The 20,334-nt window shown below is 57.4% G+C and overlaps 1 protein-coding gene across 1 annotated transcript; it reads right to left on the bottom strand.

Moving 5' to 3' along the window:
- Positions 1 to 1,462: 1,462 nt before the first annotated feature.
- On the bottom strand, positions 1,463 to 9,751 carry PRDM12 (PR/SET domain 12). Its single transcript, XM_074161272.1, has 5 exons — positions 9,538 to 9,751; positions 8,439 to 8,629; positions 7,221 to 7,376; positions 2,873 to 2,984; positions 1,463 to 1,845 (listed from the first exon to the last, which is right to left on the bottom strand). Exons 1-5 carry the CDS (start codon positions 9,749 to 9,751, stop codon positions 1,463 to 1,465), a joined length of 1,056 nt encoding a protein of 351 aa, XP_074017373.1.
- Between the last annotated feature and the right edge of the window lie 10,583 nt (positions 9,752 to 20,334).

The raw sequence follows: 20,334 nt of genomic DNA, 5'->3' as shown, positions 1-20,334 counted from the left end.
CAGAGCAATAATACCAGAGTCTTCCAGGCCTGCAAAAGGGCTTGTTTTCCCCAAAGCTGATATTTCCTCTTCCCAACTGCACTATTTGGTCCAAAAGACGATGCTACATCTCTTTATTCACCTCGTGGCACTCTAAACATTCTCTCATCCCAACTGCTACATCCTTTCCCCTGTCACAGAGTGAAATAAAGATTTCCAAACTACCCATCTTCTAAATGATAAATGTTCCAAGTAATTTTTATTTAGAATACAAGAGAGAGGTACAAATGTATTTACACTGTGTACATATACAATCAAATAATATATAATATCAAAGTTTTGTAAATAATGTTTACATAAATATTTACAAAGTTAAAGTGACAGTTGTTTGCTTTTTTTCTTTTTCTGGAAGTAAAACACAGTTTGTGAGAACTTTATACATCTTAGACTTATAATTAATATTAGAATACCTTCTTTTAAGCTTTATGATACACAGCCCTCCTCTCGCGTGTGACAGGACTCCAGAGGGCGCTGAGACTTGTCCTTGGGGACAGAGCTGGCCCAGGGACAGGTTTTCTCTGTCCCCAGAGGCCAGGAGAAGTAACAGCCGAAATGTTCCCTCACAGCTGCGGGGAGCGATGACGGAGAGCGATGGGACCTCACAAAACCTGCCCGTGGATGGGCATTTCCAGCTGGCACGTCGTGCTGGGGGTGTCCCCATGGCACATCGCCTGTCCCCTCTGCCCGTGGCATCACTTGGGAGGTGTCGGGCAAACCTCACCACATGGAGGAGGGCAGGCGAGGGATTTAGGGGGGGGGGGGGGGCGAAACGCAACCGCTTGCTAAATCATGGCTCCCAAGGAGGGAAACGTGTCCCTTGGAAAGAGCCACCAGGGCCAAAGCTGCCCCTGGGGCAAACAGGCGTGAATGGGGTGGCCAAAACAGGGCTGTGCCAGCCTCCCAGCGTGGCACGTGTCTCTGCTGGGCACTCGCTGGAGCAGGAGGAGGAGGGAGAGGAGCAATTTTTCTTGCCATCAAATTATCTGTAAAATTATCATGACTCACCCAGGCCCAGCTTTCAGCCAGCCTGGCCCTCCCCCGGTGCACTGGCAAATCCACGCAGGATGTCCTGCTGTGTCCCCTCACCCCTCTCCCCCTGACACCCCCAGGGACCACCGGCCCCAACACACACACACCTTAAACCGCATCTCCCCAGGAAACATCCTGCACGGTACAGCTTATAGACCTTGGGGGAGAAAAGGGGGATCCCCTCTCTCACCAAACAGCCTGCCAGACCTCACGCAAAGGGTGACACCCCAAAAATAAACCAGCACCCCCTACACTTCAACACACAGAGCATCCCCCTTCTGCCCACCATCCTCCAGCTCTGCCCAGGGCCAACACTACCCACCCACCCCCCCTCCCCAGTTCATTGCGTGTCTCGGCGCCAGTCTTTGCTGTCCCAAAACCCGGCGGCAGGGCTTCACAGCACCATGGTGGGGATGTGGTGGGCCAGGGAGGCGGGATGGGGCACGGGCAGGGCGGGCGAGTGAGCCTGCAGGGAGGCGTTGGGGGGCCGGTGGCGGGCGCTTTTCTGGTGGGCCCGCAGCCCGGCGAGCTGGGAGTAGGCACTTTGGCAAACCTGGCACTTGTAGGGCCGCTCGCCGGTGTGCAAGCGGACGTGGTTGCGGAGGGTGGAGGACTGGCTGAAGCGGCGGTTGCAGAAGCGGCAGACGAAGGGCTTGTCCAGGGTGTGGATGCGCATGTGGGAGCGCAGGTTGCTGCGGGAGTTGAAGCCGCGGTGGCAGATGACGCAGCGCATGCGGCCCGTCGTGCTGGCCCCCGTCTCCACCGCGTGGAAGTCCTCTGGGGACAACATGGGGACAGTCAGGCGCTGCCCCCCGGCACAGCAGCTCACCCCTTCCCCGAGCCCCCACGGTGCTGACTGCCCTAAACACCCACCCCCTACCCCCTCGCTGGCTCCTCTACCTGCGGAGGATGCCCATGAACAGAGACCCCCATCCCGGGCAGAGCGGGGTCACAGGCTGGGATTCGGGATGGAGCCAGAGCTGGGAACAGGCTCACTCAAATTTAGGTGAGGGCAAACACTCAGGCCGACCTGTCTCCCCTACAGACTGGCACAAAAAGTGCTTTTCTCCTCCCTGGGCTACAAGCGGAGATGAAAGGGGAGCGCAGGAACCCTCTGTCCTGGGCTCCAGCCTGAGCTCCTCAGCAGCAGCAACCTGTCCCTGCACCAGTCCCGGCTTCTCCCCCTGCTCTGCTCACGGGAAGCAGCACAGATGGGGTCTGGCTGCAAGCACAGCATCCCCAAAAGTGCCTGAGAGCTCTGCTGCCTGCCATGGTGGCATTTCCCTCCCTCCCCCCCCACCCAGATCCCCTTGCCTGCCCTTCTCCACAGGGGAACGCCTCGGGAACCACCGAGGCAAGCAGAGAGTGAAAGGCTGGGGAGAGACAAGCCTCCAGCAATGGTGATTTGGGAAAAGATCTGTTAAATGCAGAGTGGGGATGTAGGCAGCTGCATCCACCCAGCGTTTCACAGTGCATTGGGGTTGCCTTCCTCCCGCTTGCACGCCTGCCCTCCTCCTCCTCCCTGCTTGGCCTGGCTGCATCAGGCAACAGCTGTTGGCCACCACACCGGCGATAGCTGTGGGCAAACCGGCCTAGAGGCAACCCCCTGAATTATTGGAGACCTGCTCAAGCTGTATGGATCTGTATCGTGGTCCCTGTGTTTGACCCCAGAGAGTTGGGCGATCTGACATATCCCCTGGTGCGTCCCTGCCCCGTGCCCGCCCCATAGCCTCAGAGCTGGGGACGGGGTGAACGGAGAAGAGGCAGGGATGCTGCACCCGTGGCTTTTTCCAAGGTTACTTACCATGTTTGTTCTTCTTCTGCTCCTCTTCCAGCCCTGGCACACCTGGGATGCCCAGGAAGGTGTTGTGGGAGTTCCCATACCAGACCAGCAGCTCTTGGTCCGGAGGAATCATCTAGAGAGCAATACAGATGGGGGTGTCAGGAGGGGGACAATGAACAGCTTCTCATGCATTCTCGGCTGGTTGTTTCAGACCTACCCTGGCCATACTCCAACTCCTGCCAGACCCTGCTGCCATCTGGGACCTGCCAGTGGTCCCCAGAACCCGCTGAGAAGGCACAGCACAGCCCACGCTGCGGCGCTGGAGGTGATGGCGTGGCTCAGAACCATCCACCACCGGCACAAACCTGCACCGGGGTCTCCCCCAGGCTGGGCCACAAACACGGTGACGGGCAAATAAGCAGCTACAGAGCACACAGATGGAGCTGAGGTTTCTGGGCCCAGAGGTCCCTGCAGCTTGGGGAGACAAGGACGTGGTGGCACACAGAGAAACGGAGAAATAAGCCATTTGTGACCCATGAACTGCAGAGAGGCACAAGTGACAGAGACCAAAGCAGGGAGATGTGACACGGGGCTGTGGCTCAGTGCTCCTGCAGAGCGTGTCGGCTCTGGATGGAGCCGTCGGCACCCTCCCACCGTAGGACACGGGCACCATCTCCCACCCGACCCTGCTGGGGATTATTTTAGCAGGTGGAAATGCAGAAACACCAGCGAAGGGCTCATCAGCCCTGGGATCAGCGGGGAAAGCTCAAGGCTGGTGTACAGGAGAGCGCGGCTCAGGGTGTGAGATGCTGCCGACATCCCACACCGAAACCACGGTGCCTGCAACAGCCCAAGGAGATCTACAGGGGCAGGGAAGGGCTTTTCGCCACCCACGCTCCTGTTTCCCTGAACCGATGGCATTTCTCCTTCCCCTGTTGTTCCCATTAACGTTCCTGCTCTGCCAGGGTGGCCGGAGCGAGCAGCCAAGAAACGCCGTTCAAGCCTCCCCGTGTGAAGCAGCTGTGGCTGGGAAGACAGATGCTCTCACGCTGGTTAAGGCAACGTTAATAACAATATAATTTTATTAAAAAAAAAAATATGCAGACTTTTCCCTTGCTGGTCCCTAATGTTAAGAACCTAATTTAAAAATGGGAAAGTCCCTTGTTTGGAGGGTGGCTTTCCATACACAGAGTAGTCCAAGAAAAGCATCATCCACATGAAAAAGATCCTAAGTTAGATCACCTGAGTGCTGAAAATGTGCCTAATTTTAAGCACCTGAAAGCAGTGGGAATTTGACTTCGTAAGTTTAAGTGTCCGTCTGCATGAAGACCTCACTGGGGCTGCAGAGTAGGAATTTGGGAGGCAGGGGAAGCCAATACAATTTTGCATCCCAAATCGGTGCTGTTTCTTGGTGTCATTTCCTCTTAATAGAAAATGAGTTATTTTTAATACAAGCAAATAGAATAAAATATCTCCAAAAAGGATAAAACACATTGCAAGTGTGCATACGTGTGTGCGCGCACGTTTTATTCTGCTGGAGCTGGTACATCTGTGCCAGCAGCAGGTGAGCACTCATGTGCATACACCCCAAAGCAATTTAAATCGCTCTCCCTTCTCCCCAAAAATCTCATGGTCTTCAGATCAAAGGCCAAAACTCGCCGCCCTCGCTTTGTTTTCCAGCAGCAGCAACATGGAATTGCTGAGGAAGAGGATGGGGAAAAACAAACTAGCAAGTAAAGGCAGGAACGGGCAAAGCATATGAAAATATTAAAGGCAAATAGTGAAAAAAGGCAGAAAATTAGTCTGATTTTGTGGCGGGTAGGTGAGAAAGGCATCCTAAGAGATATCGCACTGGAGCGATGGTGCAGCAGAGGTGGGTGCAGAGCGACAGGGACTGGGCAGATCGAGGTGCCCGCCAGGGAAGGGGATGGATCAGGCACAGGACAAGAGGCTGTGCAGGGGATGGAGGGTGACGGTGCCCACGGACGGACGTGTGCGAGAGGGAACAGCTAGGATCAGATCAGTGCTTGCAATATCCTGCCCGCGACTGAGCTGTTCCAGCTGGGCTCGGGCTGATGCTGAGCTCTCAGCCCAGGATTTGCGGTGAAGGAGGTGACAAGGCAGTGGGTGACAAGGGGGGGAACTCGCTCAGGTCCCAGATACTGCATTCGTGTGCCCGTGACTCCGTGCTAGGGATTAATGAGCAGAGAGAGAACCACAAAAGGAAAATCCTCTCTTGCTTCTCCTTTTCTTGTTGGATGTGCAAACCCCAACGAGTTTGAACAAGCCATCAGTTTTGGACTGCATGTGTGTGTGTCTGCAGGTGTGTGGGAATGGGGAGCCCCCAAAAGATGCAGATCCTTGACCTGTCGTGCCCGTTTGTGACCCACCTCCTCACACACTCCATCCTTCCCTTCCTCACACAGAAAGCTCCAGCCCCTTCTGCTCCTCACGGCACAGAGGGACCCACGCTGACCTGGCAGCAGTGGGAGCAGGAGCCCCACCGGGTGCCTGCCGTGCCCGGGAAGCGGCCGCAGTGTGACAGCAGGCACCCCTCATCCCCACATTCACCTCCCCATCACTCGGAGTTCATCGCTCTCAACATTTCAGCTCTGCTGCTCGTGCCGAGGGATTTAAACTCATCCTGCTCTGGCGCCCGCTCCTTCAGCCCCGGGAGCAAGCCCGCAGACTGACCGTGATGATACGAGGCCTCTACGTGCACCTCCCCAAATATCGGCTCGCCTGCCCCATCATCTGTGGGCTTTTCTCAATGTGTGAGAAACACAGCTCTATTGCTGATTACACCACGGCTACCTGGAATTATTTTGCATCCGCATAATTTAAGAACAGTAATAAAGAGTACTTAAGCTGCTGTCACAACAGGCACAGCTGCCCACAAGAATATCAGGTCTTAAAACCGGGTACAGCCGAAGCCTACACAGGGGTGTCTAGGACAGGGAGAGGAGCACAGCCGCCCTCGGGCTGTTGTGCTGGATGGGGACAGGCAGCAGAGCCCTGAGGAGGTACATAGCACTCTCCCGCAGCAGAAGAAAATATCTTTTCTCTTCTTATCCACCCACTTGCCTTTCCCATCCCACTGCGGCAATCCCAAACCCAGCCCTGATGCTGGTGCAATGCAGGATTGGGCCGTGGTCCTGTTCCAGGGAGCATCTGAGCATCTGCTCCTCCATAAGCCAGCACAGGAGCCCAGATAGATCTGGGGGCTGCCCTTGCCCGTCAAACCAGCGGCCACTCGTGCTCTCGTGCTCTTTTCCAGCTAAAACCCTCTCCCAGGTGCAAACAGCCACGGGAGCTCACAATCCCGAGTGTGTGAGACTCTGGACCCGATATTGGAGAGGGACCGTGCCGCAGCGCTGGGGTGGGGTGGAATGGGAGATGTCCCCTCCTGCAATTCTAAGCTGAAGCAGCTGCACAGGGACACCCCACTGAGCTACCACCTTCCTCCACCTGCAACGGCGTTGGGTTATGGGGACAAGAGCTGGTCCCCGCTGTCACACCGCTGGCACTGCGTGACTTGTGAGCACGCAGCATCAACGCTGCCAGGGAGCTGGACACCAACCTTCATCCCAGTACCTCCTGCGGGGAGTTGTGGGATGAGGATGCTTCCAGCCTCACCCTGGGACATCCCTGGGACCCAGTGCCTGTCCCTGGCTCCTCCACCAGGCCAGCACCCACCAGCACTTCGTAGTGGGGTGCGGGGATGAGCCAGGCAGGATGAGTCCCTTCCCTGCAGCTGCAGACAGCCCAAGGCACGGCCGCACCAGCCCCGCACCCTGCCTGCTCTGCGGCTCCTGCCTGCCTCCCGCAGCCCCGATCCTCTGCTCCATTTACAGCTGGAGACACTTGTGACCCCCCCGGTAAAAGCTGTGCAGGATTAGGCACATCCTGCACTCGGTGCCTGGGTTTCACAGAAACCCCCCCCAAACTCTTTCCTGCGACAGAGAAGCAGGTTCTGCACCAAATCCCATTTTTCCAGAGAGTATCAAAACACCGCTCCTGCCCAAAGCCCCAGCTGGGTCGGGATTGCAGCTCTTTTCACGCTTTACACCCCAAAACAAGCTGGGGCAGCGTTTGCTCTCCCTCTGCTCAGCACCCATGAGCCCACTGAAAGGGGACAGAAAGGAGAAGAGCCCTTTGCTGCTCCCTGAAGCCCATGCAGCGGCCATTCGTCACAGTCCCTACCTGTGTCCCAGCAGGTCTGAGTGCTGGGGATGACAAAGCCACCCTGTGCTCCCACAGACACCCCAGAAACAGCCCGAAGAACAAGGTGAGGGGTCTGTGGGGTGGGAGGGTCCCAGCACCCTGCCCTCCTCCTGCATCTGCCCTGCTGCCTCCCGGCCCCGCTTACCTCAATGGCCTTGTAGAAGATGCTGTTCCCGATCTGGACCACCTCCAGGTTCTGCTCCTGCTCATTCCGCGCACATTTGATGTAGGTCATCCAGCTGCGGTGGTCCTCCTGGCTGGCATCGATGAAGTACCGCACCGTGCCGTCCTCGTTGAAGACCTGGGAGGGGGAGAGAGCGGTTGGTAGTGACGCTGCCCACAATGGACCGAGTCCCTCCACCTCCTGCCTCTGGGATAAAGTGCCCAGCCAGGGACAAGCTTAAAGCCAGCACAGCCTCGGGGCTGAGACCCTGCCGGGAGCCTCTGCCTGGAGATACCCAAACCCATCCTGCTCATGGTGCTGGACCACACATCCACAGCAGGGCTGAGGAAGGGCACCCTGCTCTCACTGGGGAGGGCACAGCTGGCCCCACCAGCCCATGCCCACCCAGATAACCCAGCTCCCTGCCTCAATTCTCCCCTTCCCAGCAGAGTCCCACCAGCAGCTCGTCCCCAAAGGGGCTGTTGAACGTCCTGCAGCTGTCCCCAGGAGCAGGGCCATCCAAGGCTGGAGGAGGAAGGTGCCTGCCAGACCTGGCCCTCAGGGGAAGGTGCTTTGCAGGATGCCAGGAAAGGTGAGACAAGTTTCTATTAGGCATAACATTATAATAATAATAAAGAATAACTAATAATAATTAAGAAGTGTAGGTCTGACACTCAGTGAAACAAACAAAAAAATAATTTAAAAAAAAAAAAAAGAGGACAACCCTCTCTATGAGCAGGACATTAATCCGTGATGTCTTGGCAGTTCAGATTCTCCCCCAAACCCCATGGTTTCTCTCAGGGTTAACTGCACCGGGGCTGGGACAAAGCAGGGGACACAGGGCAGAGCTGTTTTCACCCACTGTGCACGGCAGAGGCCGGCCGGGGCTTTCACCATGATGGCGAAGGGCAGGGTGTGATCCTGCTGCGTGGGACACCAGCAACAGCTTTTCGGGGCTCCTCTGAGAGCTGGATGCACCCCGAGGGATGAAGAAGCCTCGCCTGCCTCCTGCCCCAAGCATCTCCTAAACCTGTCTGCCCTGGAGGAAGCTAAGATCTTTGGATGAGGGGGGAAACTGAGGCACGGGGAGGGTGCCTGATGGCACAAAAGCACAGGAAAAAGCCCCCGGTCCCCAGCACCCCATCCCTGCCTCTCCCCAGGTCAGCCGGGACTGGGGATACGGGGGGGGGGGGTCGTTACCTCCCACATGAGGTTGTTGTTCTTGCACAGGTCCACATGCTCCGGCGAGATGACCCTGCCGGTGAAGGGCCCCATCTCGGTGCCGGCCTTGATCCAGGTCTTGGAGAAGATGCCGAGCCCTTCCCCGGGGATGGAGCTCTGGGCGATGATCACTTCCGACGGCAGCACCAGGCTGGACAGCTTCTGCACCTCTGCGGGCGGTGGGACAGGGCTCGGAAAAGGGACCCGCCGCCGTGTCCCCCCCCACACCTCCCGCCCCACCGCTCCCCGGGCTGGCCGCGGGGAAGGGCCGGGGTGCCTGGAGAGGGGGGCCGGCGGGGACCCCCTGGCCGGCCCCAGCCCAAATCCCGGGGCTGAGCCTTTTAAACGCCCAACCGGGCTCCTACAAAGCGGTACAAGGTTCCCCCCGGGGCATTGAGGAGGTACCTGGGAAAAGCAGCCCGGGCTGGGCGAGGGAGCGGGGCTGAGAAAGGGGGTTAAATGGTGTCTATTTCGGCCCATCCAGCAATTTGTCATGCTGTTAAAGTGATCTGCATTCATTAAACTCAACTAGAAAGAAATTGCTAATTCTAAATTCATTAGTCCTTTAGGAATGCTGTAGCGGTACATTGTGCCTGAATGGCGCAAGGGCTTGTTTAAAAGGGCCCAGGAATTCCTCTTACAAAATGGGGAGATGAGATGGTTGACATATCGTGAATGGAAATGGAATTAGCCTTCATGGTAAATTAAGAGAGGAACAGAAATCCGAGAGGGGGAAAAGGGAGCCGGGACGCCCCGGCGATGCCTGGGCGAGAGAAAAGATATTGTCCCGGGCGGCTGAATGCGGGGCGGCCCCGGCCCCCCCCCGGTTCCCTCCCCGGCCCGCGGTTTAAGTGGGAACTTTCTCAGGTCAAGCCCAAGTTAACCAAATGAATTTAAAGCCCTTCTTCCCCAGTCAACTGCTATTACACGCCTGGGGAGAGCGGGGCGCCGGGAGCCGCATCCCGCCGCCGGGCACCGGGGGCCCGTCCCGGGGCTGATGGAGGGGTCTGGGAGGGGGGAATCTGGGGGGGGGGGTGGTGGTGGTGGTGGGAGGGGGGTGTCCGGTGCCGACACTCACCTCCGGAGAAGGACTGAGCCAGGACCTCGGCCGTGAAGGCGGTCTTGGGGCTGCTCTTCTCCTCGAAGAGCTGCTCGCCCAGGACGTTTCTCCAGCGGCCGTAGAGGAAGCTGTGCAGGATGTCGGAGGTGATCACCTCGGCCAGCGAGAGCCCCGGGGGCTTCAGCCCGGGCTTGAGCACCAGGGCTTCGGCGGGCAGCACCGAGCCCATCATGGGGGCGAGGCGGCGGGCGGGCCGGGCTCGGTGGGGCGCGGGCGGCGGGCCGGGCTACCGTGCCGCTCGGCGGCTCCCGCCCGGCTATATATGAGCTTCATTGACCCTCCTAATTGGTTATTAATGACCTCCCTGACGTTGGCGGAGAGACTAGGGCTGCCGGAGCGAGGCGAGCCGTCGGAGCCCCCCCCCCCCCCCCCGCCTTCTCCCCTTCTTCCCTCCCCTCCCGGGGGTGGGGTGGCTGGAGGGAGGGAGGGACACGGCGAGAGCACACACACACATGTATACGCATACACACACACACACACACACGTATATACACACGCACCGGCTCAGCCCCCCGCACCCTCCCGGCCCAGGCAAAGGCAAACCCGGGCACCTGTCCCCGGCCAGGGCGAAAAAGCAACGAAACCGGTAGAAATGCCCACGCCGGTGCCGCACGGACGGGGCGCACCCTCGGGCACGGTCCCGCCCGGCCCCGCTCCCCTCCTGGCCCCCGCGCTCGTTTTGGGGGTGAAACGCGGCGCTTTGGAGCCGCTGTTCGCTACAACGAAATCTGCGGTCCCGAGGCCGCCAACCCCCGCACCTCGGCGGCGTTTAGCCCCCGTGGCCCCGGGGGAACGGGCCGGACCTCCCCTGGTGGGTTCCGAGCCGCCGCGGCTCCCCGCTCCCCTCCTGCATCCCCGGGCCGGCGGGTCGGTACCGGCTGCCGCGGGAAGAGCCGGCGCTGCCCCCCAAATCCCGCAGAGGGTCCCTAAGCACAGAGCGGGGGGGAATGCGCCCCCGGGGCTAGTCCCCAAACCCGCATCCCTATTGTATTTGCCAGGGGAAGGTGGAAAGGGCCGGGAGTTGTGCCCATGGGTGAAAGGGGCCGGAGTGGATCCCCCCACCTCCCCGCAATGGCAACTATGTCCTGCCGCGTCCCCCCTGGGGCCGGACCCCCACCCCGGGGGGAGGCTCTGGCAGCACCTCTGGGGCTCTGCCGCCGCAACATCCCCATCTCCGCACCTAAAAACGTTCCAGACACGGTGCCCACGCCACCCCCCACCCCGCCGAACACCTGGAGCCCCGCAACCCCCGTCCCCGTCCCCCAGGTGGGTGCCACCAGAGCGGTCCCCACAAATTGAGTGCTCCCCTCCCTCAGGGCCCGCGGCTTTGCCGGCTCAGCAAAGGGTTAATCTTTCCTGGATTTAAACCCAATCCTGCTGTGTCGGAGCTTAGAGCCCTCTCCTTAGCCTTGTTCTTTTGATTTTCATGGGGACGAGGGGCTGTAAAGGGCTGGGGGGGGGGGAAGGATGGGCCCCCAAATTCCTCAAGCTCTCAAAGGCCGGCTCCTGCGCTCCAAACCCCCAGGGCACAAACCCTGCCCGGAGAAGGAGCCGGGCACGGCCAGACACACCCCCCCCCCCCCCCCCCAAATCCCCCCACCCCAGTCCCCGGGTGGGTATTTTATAGGGTGAGACTGTGGGGCGGCTCTTCCCCTTGGCAGCGCTGCCTGGCGAAAGTGATGTTACAACCCAGGTGCAATTATTCCTATTAACCCACTCAAGAAGAGGCGCAAGTGTCAGGAATCAACCCAAAACCTGCGGTTACCGAGCGGTTACCGGCAGCGCTGCCCTAGAAAGGGGAGGTTAATAACCTACCAGGGTTTGAGTTTGGGTTTAATGTATGTAAAAATCAGTTTATTTTGTTTTGGTATGGTTTGTTTGTTTTTTTTTTTTTTCTGGACTTTGGCTATAGGAGCCGTCAGCCGACGTGGCGTGTGAATATTTCAGCTTTGCTAAATATAACGCATCAGGTGGAAAGCTCTCACAACACACGTCTTCCTCCGCCCGCCGAAGCAAGCGATCCCCTCGGATTGCTTTTTTTTTATTATTTTATTTATTTATTTATTTTCCCCTAGGAAACACATCAACCCCCAAGTTATCCCGGGACAAAAAAAAAAAAAAAAAAATTAAGATGCTCTTAAAAACCCTGCGGCTGCCGTGCGGGCTGCGCTGCAGCCCCGGTCCCGTCTGCGGGGGGCTGCGGGGACTCGGGGGTGCGGGGGGGGTCGGAGAGGGGTGGGATGGAAAAAGGTGGAAAAAAAAAAAAAAATCCTTCCATTTTCTGCGTGGTTTTAAATATCCCCAGCTGTTTCCCAAAGCTTCTTCCCCGTCCTAGGAAGGTGCTTTCGTGTGTGCCCCCTCCCTTCCCCCCCCCCCCCCTCCTCGTTTCTCTTTTTTAATATCGCAGCTATCCCTCCTTTTTAACATTTAAGAGGAAACAAGTTTAATATTCATGGCTGTTAATAGAGAAGGGCCATTATCGCCGCCCCATTGTTCTGAGCCCCGCACAATGCTGCTTGTATTTTCATGTGTATATTCCCAAAGTTCCTTCTGAGCGTTTAGTGAGCACTTTAATATTCATGGGTGTTAATAGAGAAGCCCTCAGTATATTGGCATATTGTTGGGAGGTGTACATATTGGTCTGACTTTGAATAGCCACAGTCCTCTTTTCTTTTGCTCTGTTTTGCAGGGTTGATGGGCCAGGAGTAAATGGGCATTTTTCCCCCCCGTCTCCCCCTTACAGAGAGAACATCTTTATTCCAGTCCCAGACTTTCTGGTTTCCCATTCAGGACCCTCAGAAATAATGTCAGGCAGAAGAAAAGTGGAGCAAATCAATCTTTCATGGTCTTTTTGAGACCAATTTGACATCCATGGACTCTTCTTTTCTTTCACAGCCTACAAGGGGATGGTCAGGATCTGGACAAGGTTGGGGTCTGATGAGGGGAGACATGGGATCATAATGCAGCAAAGAGAGAAAAGAAAAGCAAAACAAGAAAAGATTGCAGGGATGGGGTGATGGAGGAAAAATGAGGGTGAATGACAGTGCAAGAAAGGAGATTAGAGCCCAGCAGCTGCTTTTTGGGGGGCGGGGGGGAGGGGGGAGCTCTCTCCCCTCTTCCAGCCCTTCGCATGAATAGGATTTGAACAGAGCGGAGATTGATTTATAGTTATTGCAGTTGAACATTTATTGCTCTTAAAGAGTGGCGGGGAGAAAAGAGAGAAAAGGGGTTTGAAAAGCTCCTTTCTGTATTAAAGAGGTATCAAATGAAGACTGCTGAGATAATATACAGTGGCCAATGGGAATTTGATTTGCTTTAAAATTTAACTCTTGTGGGGCCGCCGCTGAGGGACGCGCCGGGGATGGAGCGGCCGCTGCCCCGGGCCGCTGGCAGCCGGGATTCGTTTCTCTAACCCTGCGAACCGCCCGGCTTTACCGCAGAAAATACCCGGGCGGCTCCTGTGCGCGGCGGGGGAACGGCTGCAGCCGCGAAATCGTTATTATTTCTTCGTTATTACAATTTTTTTTTTTTTTTTTTTTTTTTCTATAAGGGGGGTAAAGGCAGACGGGATGCGGAGCTACGAAATAACCGGTGCAGGGAAGAGCCCTTTTCGGAGCTGAGTTTTCCTGCCCTAAAACCGGAGGTTTCTCCTCCCCGGCAGCAGAAACGCGATCGCAGCCGAGTCCCCCCGGGCGCAGAAAGGAGCCCATTGTTCAATGGGGAGAAATACATTTTTAGCGGTGATTGAAAGGTCCCCTCTCGTTTGAACTCTAGAAGAAAGTCCCTGGCAGGGAAGAGCATCCCCCTCCCTCTGCCCCAACATCTGTTTGGAGCAATCCAGGCTCTAGGGCAGAGCCGGGCTCTGCCCCCTCCCAAAGTCATTAAAAAGATATTAGTTGAGCTGAGAAAAGTCCAGCGCAGCCCCTGATCCGGGGTGTGTGTGTGTGTGTTGATGTGTCTCATTAAAGACGGTTTTGGATTTGCCAGCGCTAATAGCAGGAGAAGGGACTCACGGGGTGCGAGTTGAAAAGATCCCGGTTCCCGACCGCCCCGCGGCGCCCTGCCCGCTGCCCGGGGCCCTCGTGCCCGGGGCCGTCGTGGCGCGGACCGGCCGACCCCATCCCTCGTCCCGTGCGCCCCGCCGAGCGCCGGGGGAAGGGGAACAGCGGCGAGAGCCGGGCTGGGAGCCGAGGCGATCGGGTGCTTCGGACGTGTCCTCCGCACCTCCACGGGCTGCAAATGCCCCGGTAGCCGGAGGGAAGGGGGAGGCAGGAGGGATCATTGCACCCCTGCGGGTGCCGGGGGAGCCGGGGCAGGAGGGATCATTGCACCCCTGCGGCTGCCGCAGGAGCCAGGCGCCTCCGAAGTTGCTAAATGTGTCATTTATTAAAGCATTCAGGGGGCTTTTCTTTGGCGTTTGCTTGCAAACTCACAAAGGCCGAGCTGCTGTTTGGGGGTCTTTTCTGATGGAAAAAGGGCTCGGAGACCCCCGGCACAAAAGAAATCCTGGCAGTGCTTTCAATGGCTAGGACTCAATGAGGGGGACCCTGTGCGCAGCGGGCGGGGGCGAGGGGCCGCCCGGTGCTGCCTGAAAGGCAGGCCTGAATGTAATGGGGAGATCTGCGTTTATTTGTTGGGATCACATTTAATTAGCTTAGTACAACCCTTGAAAGACAAAGGGACCTCAATCTGGATCCAATCTGAAGCTCGTTTGGAGAGCGAGGGCTCCTGGAAAAGTCAAAAGAGAGAAAGGAGAAAGAAAGGGAAGGCTGGGAGAGAAAGGGGCTGGGGGCCCAGCCAGGTGACTGGCACGCGTGAAACAAGGGGGCCTTTTGGGCACAAGGCAGGGCTCAAAAGGGAGGGAGGAAAATAGCCTCTTCCTCAGGTTTTACCTACTTAAACCCCCTGAAGGGGCCGGAGCTGAAAAGCCTCAATAGGGGCTAAGGAGGCTGCAAAGCAAACAGCAGCGCTGGAGAGGGGGCTCCGGCCCTGCCGCCGCAGCAGTTGGCAGCACTTGGTTATGGGAATGTGCCCAAATGTTACCTGTGCCCGGGAACGCTCCCCAAAGCCACCGCCCCGCAGCAGGAGGCACGGGGGGATGAGGTGATGCTGGTCCCCATGTCCCCCCTCTCACCTAGGGTGAGACCCTTCCCTGCACCTCCACCCATCCCTCTGGGACCCATGCAGCACCCCTGCCTCATCACTTAGGATGCTTCATCGTGTGCCCATGGGGCCATGGCTGGTCTGGGGCACAGAGGGAGGGTTCCCAGTGGTGCACCCATAGCTCTGGGGCAGCCCCCAGCATCCCCTGTCCCCGTGCCAACACAGGGCACACACGGGTGCGTGGCACAGAGGATACGCTGCCACCTCCCCAGGGGCAAAAAGGAGGAGGGCGGCAGTCCCCAAGGTGCCACATCCATGGGATGGGGCTGAAGGAACCTTCATCCCCCTCCAAACCACACGCTGCCTGTTTGTCCCTGTCCTCCTCCAGCGGGGACAGGAGCAGTGGGGAGGGTTCGGGGTGCCCCAGAGCAGTGCCGGCCCCTCGGCAGGTACCCAGCAGCTCCAGGCATGGGGGGGTTTGGTGGGGTGAAGCCGTGACCCTCCCGGTGAGCGCTCCGGCACAGAGCGCTGCAGCCCCTCCGAACCCGGCGGGCTGATTGCTCTGCTCGGAAAAGGAGCTTTAGGGCATTATTTGCCTCCATTTCACTCTGCGGGAGGCGACGGAGCCGAGCAGAGATGCTGAGTGCTCTCCCCTCCGCTCTCGCTCGCTCTCTTGCCTTTTATTTTTCCCCTCCTTCCTTTTTTTTTTTTTTTTTTAGGTAGCATTTCCAGGATTATTTTGGCGAGGGGGTCACGGTGCTCAAAAGCAAACAGAAGAGGGAAAAAAGAAAAAAAAAAAAATCACCTTCCTGGCTGTGTCTGACGGCTTCGCGGGGCTCAGGCAGCCTGGAAATGAAGCGTGATTGTGGCAAATCACGGCAGTGACTCCTCGGCCGCCTCCGCGGTGCTGCAGCTCAGCGAGCAGAGCTGGTGGCACGGGACAGCTGGATGCCAGCACCCACCGAGGCAGCCCCGGCCCCGCGGGGACCTCACTGAGCTGCTGGGAAATGCTGGAAGTGTAAAATACTGTCACGATGGCTTTTCTGCCCACGACCAAACATTTTGGCTGGGGATGAATGAGTTCAATCTCCTCGATGTGGCCAGGTGCTTCCTGGGGGTCCTGGCGAGGCTGGGACCAGGCTGTGGGGCCAGGAACAGCCCCTGCTTGCTTACCCTCGCCTGCATGGTGTCCGCACCCAGGCTGGATGCCGAAGGTGCTCCCATCTGTTTGAGAGTCCTCCCCAAGAGCACAGAGCAGTTGGGAGAGACGGGGAATTTGTACTGGAGAAGCAGGAAAATCTCTGCGCCTTTTCCTCCCCTCTGGCAGTGACCTGGGGATGGGACAGTCCCATCCCACCACCATCTCTCCCGCATCTCAGCGTATTATCTCCCGCATCCCACCACCATCTCTCCTGCAGCAGCAGCTCCAGCTGCCGGATGGGACCCACGCTGGTACCCGCACCGAGACACCAACCCAGAGAGGGCCAGAGCCCAGGGCAGGGCAGGGTGAGCTGGGAGAGGGCATGTGAGCCCCATCACTGCCCCCTGCCCCTCTCTCTGCTCCCACGAGGGCTGGGATGGGGCCACGCTCTCTGTGCCCCTCCAGCGGTGCTGTACCCATGGGCTGGCTGCAATGGGGTGGCTGCAGGAGCCGGGGTCGGGAGATGGCAGCTAAAGCCGGGCAGGACCAGGGTCCAAGGAATCCTGGGCAACATCCCCATGGCCAGGGAATGAGCCCAGGAGGAGGAGGAGGCAGCGAGGCCGAGGCGGAGGGCAGGGATGGGTGCTGGGAGTGGGGATGCTCCACAGACAGGTGACCCCGGCCATGGGGCCGAGGAGGCAGGGGGGAGAGACGAGCCCTCCCGCGGCTCCTGCCCTTTGCCAGCCCCATTCTCTCCAAAACAAACAGAGCGGTGGCCCCTGCCTCCCCGTGTAATGACTCCACGGCGGCGAAGTTTAATATTCCCCGGTGAATGGCCCAAACAAGGAGCCCCGCCGGTTGGTGCGGCTCGCCGGGCCACAGCCGCCGGTGAGTGACGGCTCACACAAAGGGACGGGACCATCTAATCCCCCGGGACTGCGGCACCTGCACCCCGTCCTGGCCGGGATTAAAGGGGAGCGAGCCGGCCTCTGCGAAGATCAGAGCCTTCTTTATAGCGGCCTTGAAATAGGATTTCCTCAAGTGATAAGGGGAAGATAAGCTGGGGGGGGGAGCATTGGTACCTGCCCCTACATCAACTCCAGAGATGCTCTTTTGGGTCACCTGCCTCAAACCGGGTGCCCCAGACCTGGAGGGAGGTGGCAGGAGGGATGCAGGCATCCCAGTCCCCTCGTCCCAGGGGTGGTTGGTCCCTCCCCACCACCCCTCTCCATCTCCAGCACCAGCCGAGGTGATGCTGAGACAAGGGTGGGGGCTCAGTGCTCGCCCGCTTGCTGCCCTCAGCTCCAGGGCTGCTGTCCCCTCTCGCCAACAGACCAGGGAGCTCTGGCTGCTTCAACTCATCCTCATGTCACCTAATTCCAGAGTCCCTCCTGTGAGCAGCTCCCCAGTGCCTGGTTTCTGCTGGTTTCCAGCATGAAAATTTGTGGAAAATCCCCTTTGTGTCGTTTGCAGCCCTAAGAGGGCAGAGAAACGCCCGGTCTGTGATGGGCACCCTGCACCGCCACAAATCCAGGGAAAAACCCTCCGAACCAGCCAAATAAAGGGTAAACAGCTCCTTACATGGAATAAAACCCCCATGTGCTGCTTGACAGGATACACCAACACCTTTATCTGCACAGGAACAACCTGTCGCCGTGAGATCTCGATTCCTCATCCGGCGCCACAGCCCTGCAAGCACCAACAGCCCCCAAAATCCACCCCCCGAGAGCGAGATGAACCAAGGGGGGGGGGTTTGCAGGAGAAGCAGCAGCGCTGGTGGGACCTCACGAGCATCCACATCGTGTTGAAAACCTTCACGTTAGATACCACGAGCTCTCCCTCCGACCACGCCGCCCGTCACCCACCAGCTTACTGTAAATATACTGTTGCTCTAATGCAATTAAATATTTAATACTTGAGGAAGAAAAAAAAAAAAAAAAGTCCCATGCCTGCTTGTCTCTTTCAATAATTGTTTCAGTTTAACTCGCAATGTCCATAATGTAGTTCGTTCTTAAATCATGCAAAATTAAAGAAAGTATTTTAGACCATCTTAAAGCCTCCCCTCTGCTCTCAAAATAGCCTTTGCCTGTTCAGGCACACCCAATATAGAGCGCAGCAGAGCGTCGGGGTCATCGCGAACCCGGCGAGATGCTTTAGTGACGTGCTTTTCCAGGCTGCTGCTCAGAAATAGTTTGCAGAAGGTCTGCAATAAATGTCTACTTAGAAATAAACCTCTGTGCCCGAAGAGCGGGGCGGGTGGGCACAGCCCGGGCAACTCCACGGGACACGGGGCCGAGACACTCGTTCCCTCCCGTGAAGGACACACCGCTGGATAGAACTGTGATGGGTTCATGCTGGGGACAGCGAAGCCATCGAGTGCCTGAGCCGGGGCCTCGGGAAAGGGATTGTGCTTGAAGAAAGGAAGGTGATCTGTAGAGGACAGAAAAGAGCCAGGGCTGGGGACCTCCCACTGGAGCACTCACCTGGGATGGCCTTTAATGCCAGTTCCTCCGTCCCCAAATGCTGTGCTCCAGAGGCAGAGTGGTCCCCAAACTGAAGGTCTCCTCGCTGTCCCCCAGGATTAACACTGGGGCATGGTCCCCTGCTGGACTCTGGCCCCCTGCGAGGAGGAAAAGGCTGTGCCATCCCCCCTGCCCTTCATGGACCCCAAAGGTGACCCACGTGTTGGTTCCTACACAGCACCTTGGGGACCTGCCCTGCTCCTTGCAGCGTCCAGTTTCTGCCCAAGAGGCAGAGAAACTCTCCCTTTTTTTGCCAAAAACTAATGCAGTCAGTGCTTAATCCACTTTATTTGGGGATTAAGGTTGAGCAGGAGACTCAGTTCCTCTCTTGGAGACCACATACTTAGCTTGAAGGCACCACAGCGGCTTCTGGGCTGCACGATGCAGCCAAGCCAGAAGACATGAGGAGCTGCCCGCAGACCCCAGAGCGAAACGCACGGTGCCCTGGGGTGGGATTGACCATCCCACCCGTCCCCATGACCCCTGGGCAGCCAGGGTCCAGGAGAGCAGCAGGGCTGGAGGGGGGCTTGGAGGAACCTGGAGGTCACCAGCCCCTCGTGAGGTACCAGGGCGTCTCCTCGCCTCCTCCAGCCCATGGTGGACCCACAGCAGAGAGAAGTTCAATGGCTGCGGCCCCTGCGCCCCGGGCAGGCAGCAATAATGGAAAACAAATTGCTGAACTTGGGAACGTTTCAAGCACTTTAGCCTCGCAGGACACCAGACTGCTGATGAAAACCCAGCTTTGCAGGCACCATCTTAATGACAGGCCAAATTTCCAAGGCTTGCAAACTATTTCTTTCACTGCCCCACCCCCTCAATAAAAGGTTGCATCAGAAAGAGATATTTCCATAATTTATAGTATGGGTATTTCACTGGGGAGAGTCACTAATCTGTACTTACAGATACATTTAAGAAAATGCATCCTCCCACAATCCTGCACCATTTACGACTATTGGCACAATCTGTAATACTCAGTCTTCAATTAAGGGACACCTTAGGGTTCATTATCACACAATTGCTCCCTGTGAACCATGCCAAATGCTGTTTTGGCACAGAGCTTGGAAGATGAATTAGAAGGAAGTCTTCTCGGTAATGCCCGCTCCCAATTCCCATCAGCAGCCTTTATGCCCTCCTCTAGCCATTTTTTCCCCCCTCTCCCCTCTTTCCAAGTGGCTTTTACTATCCCATCTTTCACTGTCTCTCTTGATTCTCTGGAGGTATATTTAGAGATGCTACATCTCCTTTTCTTCCGGCTCTCAACGTGCCTCCCGCTCCCTGCTCTGCAGATGGGATCTTCTCTCCTCCCTCCCTTCCCCCAGCCGTAACCCCCACAGCTGCCCGGGGAGCAGCCGACGGGGCTGGGTTAGGTTGGAGGAGCACAAAACTCAGGAGGTTTTTTTGTTGGTTTTTTGTTTTGTTTTTTTTTTTACAAAAAGAGGCTAGAACTGTCCCCAAACTTGGCCTGGCTACAACGAAAAGTTACTGCTCCGTAACATCGAATAGATGAGAGTGGCCAGAGTGGCCTGTCCCTCCACATCCCTCTCCCGCCCTGGTCCAGCCACCCACCTTTGCAGGGAGGGTGCAGGGCAAGTCCTGGATGGATTCAGCCACAAAGTTCTGGAAGAGCAACAAGTTCGGAGTATAAAAACCAGGGACTGCCACCTCCTCCACAAGCAATGAAACATTTATACGGCTGTAGATCCCTGCCCCTCTGGCTTATAGAAAACTTCCCTTCACTAAACCAGATCCTTCTGGCCCAAAGAGCTACAAATCACAGCACCTGACTGTGGAAATGCTCGGCGTCACCGTGCCAAGAGGCACTTCGGAGTGACACTAACAGAGTTTCACGAGAATTAAGGCTCGAGCTGCCTTCACCGACCACCCCAGGCTCCTCCGGCGACACAGCGGGAGCGGGAAGGCGAGGGGACGTGGGGTCTGCGGGGACGCGGGGACCTCACAAAGGCAGGAAACCAGACGGGAAATACTTCG

The sequence above is a fragment of the Numenius arquata genome, chromosome 19 (assembly GCF_964106895.1).
Source record: "Numenius arquata chromosome 19, bNumArq3.hap1.1, whole genome shotgun sequence".
Taxonomy (NCBI): domain Eukaryota; kingdom Metazoa; phylum Chordata; class Aves; order Charadriiformes; family Scolopacidae; genus Numenius; species Numenius arquata.
This window is presented reverse-complemented; position numbering and strand designations above follow the sequence as displayed.